Source organism: Ictalurus furcatus, chromosome 7, assembly GCF_023375685.1.
Source record: "Ictalurus furcatus strain D&B chromosome 7, Billie_1.0, whole genome shotgun sequence".
NCBI classification, from domain to species: Eukaryota; Metazoa; Chordata; class Actinopteri; order Siluriformes; family Ictaluridae; genus Ictalurus; species Ictalurus furcatus.
This window is the reverse complement of record NC_071261.1, coordinates 32023652-32031218: the sequence shown is the minus strand read 5'-3', so window position 1 is coordinate 32031218 and position 7567 is coordinate 32023652. Positions and strand designations below refer to the sequence as shown.

The window sequence follows — 7567 nt, the reverse complement described above, 5'->3', positions numbered from 1 at the left end:
CCCACTCAGTCTTCCCTCTGACCTGCACCTCATAGTAAAATCTCCCTGAGGAGAATCCCTCCTTTCCCAGCACACAGACACAATGATTAAACCTCTCTGGGTTATCAGGGAGATTCTGTCGATCGTCTCCACATGTAACTCGTTTCCTATCATGAAAAACATGATGAATCTGCTGAGCGCAAGGGATATTTCCCAACACAATGTGCACATGCTTATATTGTGACATGTTTTTGTTTTGGTCTTTTCTTTCTTTTCTTTTCTTCTTCCCGTTTATATACGATTCTAAGCCTGTTTCCCTGTGCCTGTGTAATAGTTTTTTTTTTGTTTTTTTTTTAGCTTACTCCTGCCTATCATTGTGATTATGGATTTGCATGTTTTAATGTTATCTGCTTGTGTATTGAAACCTGCTGTTGATTATAAATACATTTTTCTTTGGAGAGTCCCTAATGATACCTCTGAGTTTGCATGCTTGTTTTCTCTTTTTTTTTTTTTCCAGCAGCTTCTTTATTAGGAGCTTTCCACTGTGTAAACTCTTGTTACAATCTGCTTGTCATTCGCATAGGGGAGAAAATAAAAGCCTCTGTTTGGTGATGGTAGGTGAGGAATTGGGCCAGGTGACATGCCTCATTCTTGGTCACTTCACAGCTTACCATTGGCTGCAGCTGGATACAGGTTTGTAGTTATGCAGTTCAAATTCATTTGATTTTATAGCTTTTATTATTTCCTAACAATAATCTTTACAAAACAAGCAAAACATATTTACAGGATGCTAGATGTAGATTTAGATCATTCATGAACAAGCCAGAGACATCAAAGGTGAGGAAAAACTCCTTGAGATGACGTGAGAAGACACTTAAGAGCAGTGTTGTCCAATCTCATCCACAAAGAGCTGGTATGGGTGCAGGTTTTCATTCCAATCAAGCAGGAGTCACACCTCAATACACCGGTTTAATCAGTTGAGCTTTGCTATTAACAGACTCAGGTGTGGCTTTTGCTTTTTTGGAATGAAAAAAATGCACCCACACCAGCCCTTTGCAGATAAACTTCCTTAAGAGGAACCAGACTCCTGAACATGTCATCTTCTGGGTGACAGCAAATAATAGGTTTATAAATCACTTACTCCCACAGCCCTTTATTCAAATCAAACAGTACTAAATGCCTTGAAAGTACATTCTGAAAGAACACATTGTGAACAGGAGTCTTGGAATAAGCACAGTAATTCATTACACTTTGACACCTCTATAATATGAACTCAAACAATGTGTATTGAAAGGATGAGTATATTGTACGGTATCTCACAAAAGTGAGTACACCCCTCACATTTTTGTAAATATTTGATTATATCTATTCATGTGACAACACTGAAAAGAAATGACACTTTGCTACAATGTAAAGTAGTGAGTGTACAGCTTGTATAGCAGTGTAAATTTGCTGCCCCCTCAAAATAACTCAACACACAGCCATTAATGTCTAAACCGCTGGCAACAAAAGTGAGTACACCCCTAAGTAAAAATATCCAAATTGCGCCCAATTAGCCATTTTCCCCTCCCCGGTGTCATGTGACTTGTTAGTGTTACAAGGTCTCAGGTGTGAATGGGGAGTAGGTGTGTTAAATTTGGTGTCATCGCTCTCACACTCCCTCATACTGGTCAATGGAAGTTCAACATGGCACCTCATGGCAAAGAACTCTCTGAGGATCTGGGGAAAAAAAAAGAATTGTTGCTCTACATTAAGATGGCCTAGGCTATAAGAAGATTGCCAAGACCCTGACACTGAGCTGCAGCACGGTGGCCAAGACCATACAGCGGTTTAACAGGACAGGTTCCACTCAGAACAGGCCTCGCCATGGTCGACCAAAGAAGTTGAGTGCATGTACTCAGCGTCATATCCAGAGGTTGTCTTTGGGAAATAGACGTATGAGTGCTGCCAGCATTGCTGCGGAGGTTGAAGGGGTGGGGGGGGGGGTCAGCCTGTCAGTGCTCAGACCATACGCCACGCACTGCATCAAATTGGTCTGCATGGCTGTCGTCCCAGAAGGAAGCCTCTTCTGAAGATGATGCACAAGAAAGTCCACGAACAGTTTGCTGAAGACAAGCAGACTAAGGACATGGATTACTGGAACCATGTCCTGTGGTCTGATGAGACCAAGATAAACTTAGTTCGGTTCAGATGGTGTCAAGCGTGTGTGGCAGCAACCAGGTGAGGAGTACAAAGTCAAGTGTGTCTTGCCTACAGTCAAGCATGGTGGTGGGAGTGTCATGGTCTGGGGCTGCATGAGTGCTGCCGGCACTGGGGAGCTACAGGTCATTGAGGGAACCATGAATGCCAACATGCTCTGTGACATACTGAAGCAGAGCATGATCCCCTCCCTTCGGAGACTGGGCCGCAGGGCAGTATTCCAGCATGATAACGAACCTAAACACACCTCCAAGACGACTAATGCCTTGCTAAAGAAGCTGAGGGTGAAAATGATGGACTGGCCAAGCATGTCTCCAGACCTAAACCCTATTGAGCATCTGTGGGGCATCCTCAAACGGAAGGTGGAGAAGCGCAAGGTCTAACATCCACCAGCTCCGTGACGTCGTCATGGAGGAGTGGAAGAGGACTCCAGTGGCAACCTGTGAAGCTCTGGTGAACTCCATGCCCAAGAGGGTTAAGGCAGCGCTGGAAAATAATGGTGGTCACACAAAATATTGACACTTTGGGCCCAATTTGGACATTTTCACTCAGGGGTGTACTCACTTTTGTTGCCAGCGGTTTAGACATTAATGGCTGTGTGTTGAGTTATTTTGAGGGGACAACAAATTTACACTGTTATACAAGCTGTACACTCACTACTTTACATTGTAGCAAAGTGTCATTTCTTCAGTGTTGTCACATGAAAAGATATAATCAAATATTTACAAAAATGTGAGGGGCGTACTCACTTTTGTGAAATACTGTAAATAACCACAGGAATGTCTTTATGAAGTTATGTACAAGTCTACAGTATGTATAAGATTATCGACTGAAGTAAGGCCTTGGACATGCAGTTCTTTAGGGTATCCATGCGGGACCATCCATAGCAGCAGAAATTGAGACAAGTGTAGAAAAAAATTGTTATAGGCTATAATAAATGCATGATAATTGTGATTCATGACATGTTTTACCAACTCTAGTCATGGAGGACAAATCAGGAATCATGATTATCACAATTTTGTGCATTTTGACAAGTTCATGTTTAAAACCTATTCTTGGACTTGAGTCAATGGGTAGATGATCAGTGGTGCTGAGTTTTCACCTCCTTCATTGAGACAGGGGCTGAAGAATGGATAGAGTTTCTCAGTGAACGACTGGCCAGTGAAAGAGTAGATATGCGATTTAGCTTCAACATCATAGAAGGAGATCAGACCCTCCTCATAATCCACAAACACCCCCACCTTCTGAGGAGCCTGTTTCAAGGAGAGAGGGATGGGAGGAGAGTCCAGAGCCTCATATTCAGTCTTATTATGCCAAGACACACACCAAAATCCATTTTCAGGGCAGGCTGTAATTTCCCCCTTCCTATTAATAGACTCTCTAACCACTCCTAAATCCCACTTAGTCTTTCCTCTGACCTGCACCTCATAGTAAAATCTCCCTGAGGAGAATCCCTCCTTTCCCAGTATACAGATGCAACGATCAAACCTCTCTGGGTTATCAGGGAGCTTCTTTATTATGTTTTCACATGTGACCTCTTTGCCATCATTAGTCAGGGTAAGAGATGGATTTGCTGTGTCAGGATCCAGAGTCACATCCACTAAGATAAAGAAACACAATTTACACTTTTTTTTCCTGCTCCAGTATACATTCTTTATACTTCTGTAGGCACACATAGCAAATAAATCCCACTGACCTGCATGTTGCTGCATTCTTTTTAGTTCTGTTTGTAAAAGAGAAACAAAGAATATTACTTGCTTTTATAATTTACCTACACTGTAAAACACTAAAAAAGAAAGTCCACCTGCTGCCTTAGAAACGTGACTAAACTCAACTTGAAGATAACCTTTGTTTCAACTCAAATAGTTACATTTTACAAGTTTTCCAAGTCAAGACAGAAAACCCTTTGTTCCTTAAGAATTTACTTATGAGTATATACTTACCAATATGGACAAACTTGTCCATTTCATCATTAAGTACTTCTTGTATTATTTTTCTCCTCAGAGTCTCCAGACTCAGATGAGAGTTAATTGTGACGTCAGTCCAGTCCTGGGTGTGTGGAGGGCTGCACAGTGACGGGTAAATCTACAGTACAGCAGGAGAGAGGAGAAATCCCTCAGCATGGGGACTGCTGTCCTGTCATGTGCTGCACTGCTATTGAGAAACAGAGGGACTCTGACCTGTAGGAGGTGGAGGTGATCCTCAGTGTGTGAGATCTGCTCCAGCTCAGTGTTTCTCCTCTTTAGCTCAGTGATTTCCTGCTCCAGCTCTTTAATCAACTCTTCAGCCTGCTTCTCTGCTGCTTTCTGCTTCTCCTCCATCGCCTTTGGCACCTCAGCTGCACTTCTCTTAATGCCGTGCATCAGTTTGCTGAAGATCTCCACACTGTCTTCTTTCTCCTTCTCTGTGTTTTTCTAAATGAAACAAATTAAATTTATATGCAATGATTCTTTTTTTTTTTTGCTCAATCAATGGATTTTTTGTAAATTTCTTTATAAACAGATTTTTGTGGAGAGTCCTCAAACAAATCTCTTCACAGTGTAGATAAAGTTTTATCAGACTTAACAAAAAAGGGAAAGAAATAAAATCTGATTAATGCAGTATCTAAATTAAATAAATAAATGGTATTTATTATTCTTACATTGTAAAGTCCTTAGTAACAACAATTCCATCCATCCATCTGTTTTCCCTACTGTTTATCCTACACAAGGTTGTATGGGAGCTTGAAGCCTATCCCAGCCAATCATCCTACAGGATATGTCTTTGGACAGGGGTGTCACGGTTTCCCCTTTAAGCAGCGCGCGGGAGAGCATGTGAGCGCGCGTGCACGAGCAAGGTGCGCGAGCACCTGCTTTTCGTTTATTGACAGTCGTGACATCGTGTACATTGAACACGTGCTTTTCTTATGTTTCTAACATTTTGATACGCTGGTTTCTCCGCTCCCAGTCCCTCGCTATTGTTCATGTTTCTTGTTTTGTATATCAACCCTGTAATTCCGTGACCACGACATTGTTTCCGGCCGTGCCCAGTTTATGCCTGTTTGCCGATCGCCTGACCTATGCATGTTTCTGGATTACGTTTGTGGATTACGATTTGCATTTACCTTCCTGTGTCACTTATAAATTAAACCGTCAAACTGCAATTGCATCCATCCTTATCTTCGTTACGTCTCGAGACATGACAAGGGGGAGGAAGCCTGCGTACCCAGAGGAAACCCCTAAACACATGAAGGGATTTGAACCCCCAACACTGGAGGGGCGGGGCAAATGTCGTTTATCCACTAAGCCACTGTGCCCCCACAACAATTCCTTGGTCATCAGCAGCATTGTTGTGGAGCTAATCATTTTGGAACCAATGCACTGCTTTATGTTCTACTATGTGGGATTTTTTTTCAAAAGCCAGACTTTTAGCACTCTAGAAAATCTGATCAGTCTGAGCTTGAGACTAACACCGTTTTGGTCAAACGTTTTTAGATTCATACACGTTATCATGGATATGCCATACATAATCAAACCCTTAGGCATGAAAAGAGAGATTATCAGAAAAGGCTTAACGTGAAGAAATATTTTCTGACGAATATCTTCCGTAGCCTTATGATGGTCATAAAGAAAAACTTGTTGTGAAATAGGAAGCTATTAATTACCCAGCTTTCAACATTAACTGGTTCAAATTTGGTGTAGTTTTCTATACGTTTGCACATTAAAAATGTATTGTATCCACCTTTAGTGTGTATAATTTAATTGTGCCCATGATTTGTGTTTTAGCTGGTGAGGTATCAGTACATGGCTAGTACACATCCAGTTTAAGTGTGATGGTCAGGTTTCAGATACTTTTGGCCGTATACTCTACTGTATGTTTTAATATGAAGACTCACTTTATTGAGCTCTATAGAGTGTCTGATTTCTTCAATCTTCCTCAGTCGTTCCTGGATCATCTGCTGAACTACCCAGTGTAACATCCACAACTCCGTCTAGGAGAAAACAAATACACAGTAATGACTTTTTTGCATTTTTAAAATGCACATGTTCTAAATTCTAAATGTCTCTCACCTTATTATTTTCACTCTCCTCCTCTATAGGAACAGTGTTGTGAGCTTTGTGGTCTCCCTCAGTACAGAACTGACACACACACGTCTGGTCGTCTCTACAGAACAGCTCCAGGGGTCTGTCATGTTTCTGGCAGATGTAGTCCTCCAGGTTCTCCACAGGCTCCATCAGTTTGTGCTTCATCAGTTTAGGTGTGGTTTTATGGAGCATCAGATGAATATTACAGTAGGAAACGCCACAGTGCAGACAGGACTTTAGAGCTTCCAGCTTCTCCTCAGTGCAGGAGTCGCACAGAACCTTTTTAGCCTTGAGGGGAACTTGCTTCTTAAATGCAGCAGCAAGTCCAGAGATGAACGTATTTACACGTAGTTCAGGTCTTTTAGGGAATTCCTCCTTACACACTGGACACTGGCAGTGTGAACTGCTGTCCCAGAACTCTTTGAGACAGATCATACAGAAGTTGTGTCCACATGGAGTAGAGACTGGATCAGTGAACACATCCAGACAGATGGAGCACTGGAGCTGATCTTCACACAGGACACTGCTGGAGGAAGTCATCACTGACACAGCAGACGGGGAGAGTGAGGTATTATTTAAGACCACAGAAAACATCCAACACTTAACACACACAAAGCTGTCGAACATTGATTTGCTACATTTGATCTCTCCCAAAACCAGTTTCCTAAATCTGTTAACAGCTCTAACAATATAAAAGTAATGTTAAACTTTTCATCTATAGCACTATGACAGTATGTTACACAATACATAAAACAGTTAATGTTAGAAATGTTCTGAACACAAAGTTACCTGTGATGATTTGTAAAGGAAGACTGAAAAAGTTTTAAACTGGAGATCGTGTCCTGCTGAAAGGAAAGTTATTCAGATTAGGAAACGACCTTGCACTTAGCTTTCATTTCCCCAAAGTGACACCATGAGGCCACTCCCAGAGTTTGGCTTTTTCATGGCACATTTCTAATACACAGTTTTGCCATCAGATGGCAGTCATTCGCCCATTACCCTTTGATTCTTATATGCAGTCTAAACTTTGTTATTTTTACAGGACTAACATGTAGGCCATAGCGTATGGCTAGCTAAGATTAGCAACTTTTATATATAGATCCTGTATTTAGTCAAAACATGGATTACAACCGGTGACTATCGTACAGTATTTGTAGGAACTGAAACTGAACATGCTGGAGTTTCATTTGCCTTTATTCTCAAGAAATCAGTTGTTGCCAGACATTTTCCCACCACATCTAGCTTAAATAAAAGAGGTTTGTTAAAGAGCTTCTGCCTTTTACTGCATTGACTTACATTACATTAAATTAAAGTTCTTGTCATTT

The 7567-nt window shown here is 41.4% G+C and overlaps 1 protein-coding gene across 2 annotated transcripts; it reads right to left on the bottom strand.

The window, feature by feature from the left end:
* Window positions 1-2908: 2908 nt before the first annotated feature.
* Window positions 2909-7503, bottom strand: LOC128610489 (E3 ubiquitin-protein ligase TRIM39-like). 2 transcript variants are annotated; one of them, XM_053629832.1, is made up of 7 exons: window positions 7032-7503; window positions 6228-6784; window positions 6053-6148; window positions 4359-4592; window positions 4122-4263; window positions 3875-3901; window positions 2909-3778 (listed from the first exon to the last, which is right to left on the bottom strand). In XM_053629832.1, exons 2-7 carry the CDS (start codon window positions 6780-6782, stop codon window positions 3228-3230), a joined length of 1605 nt encoding a protein of 534 aa, XP_053485807.1. In that variant the 5' UTR covers window positions 6783-6784; window positions 7032-7503; the 3' UTR covers window positions 2909-3227. The 2 variants fall into 2 exon arrangements, with proteins under 2 accessions (XP_053485807.1, XP_053485806.1); XM_053629831.1 differs by lacking the exon at window positions 7032-7503 and having other exon boundaries at window positions 6228-7016.
* Between the last annotated feature and the right edge of the window lie 64 nt (window positions 7504-7567).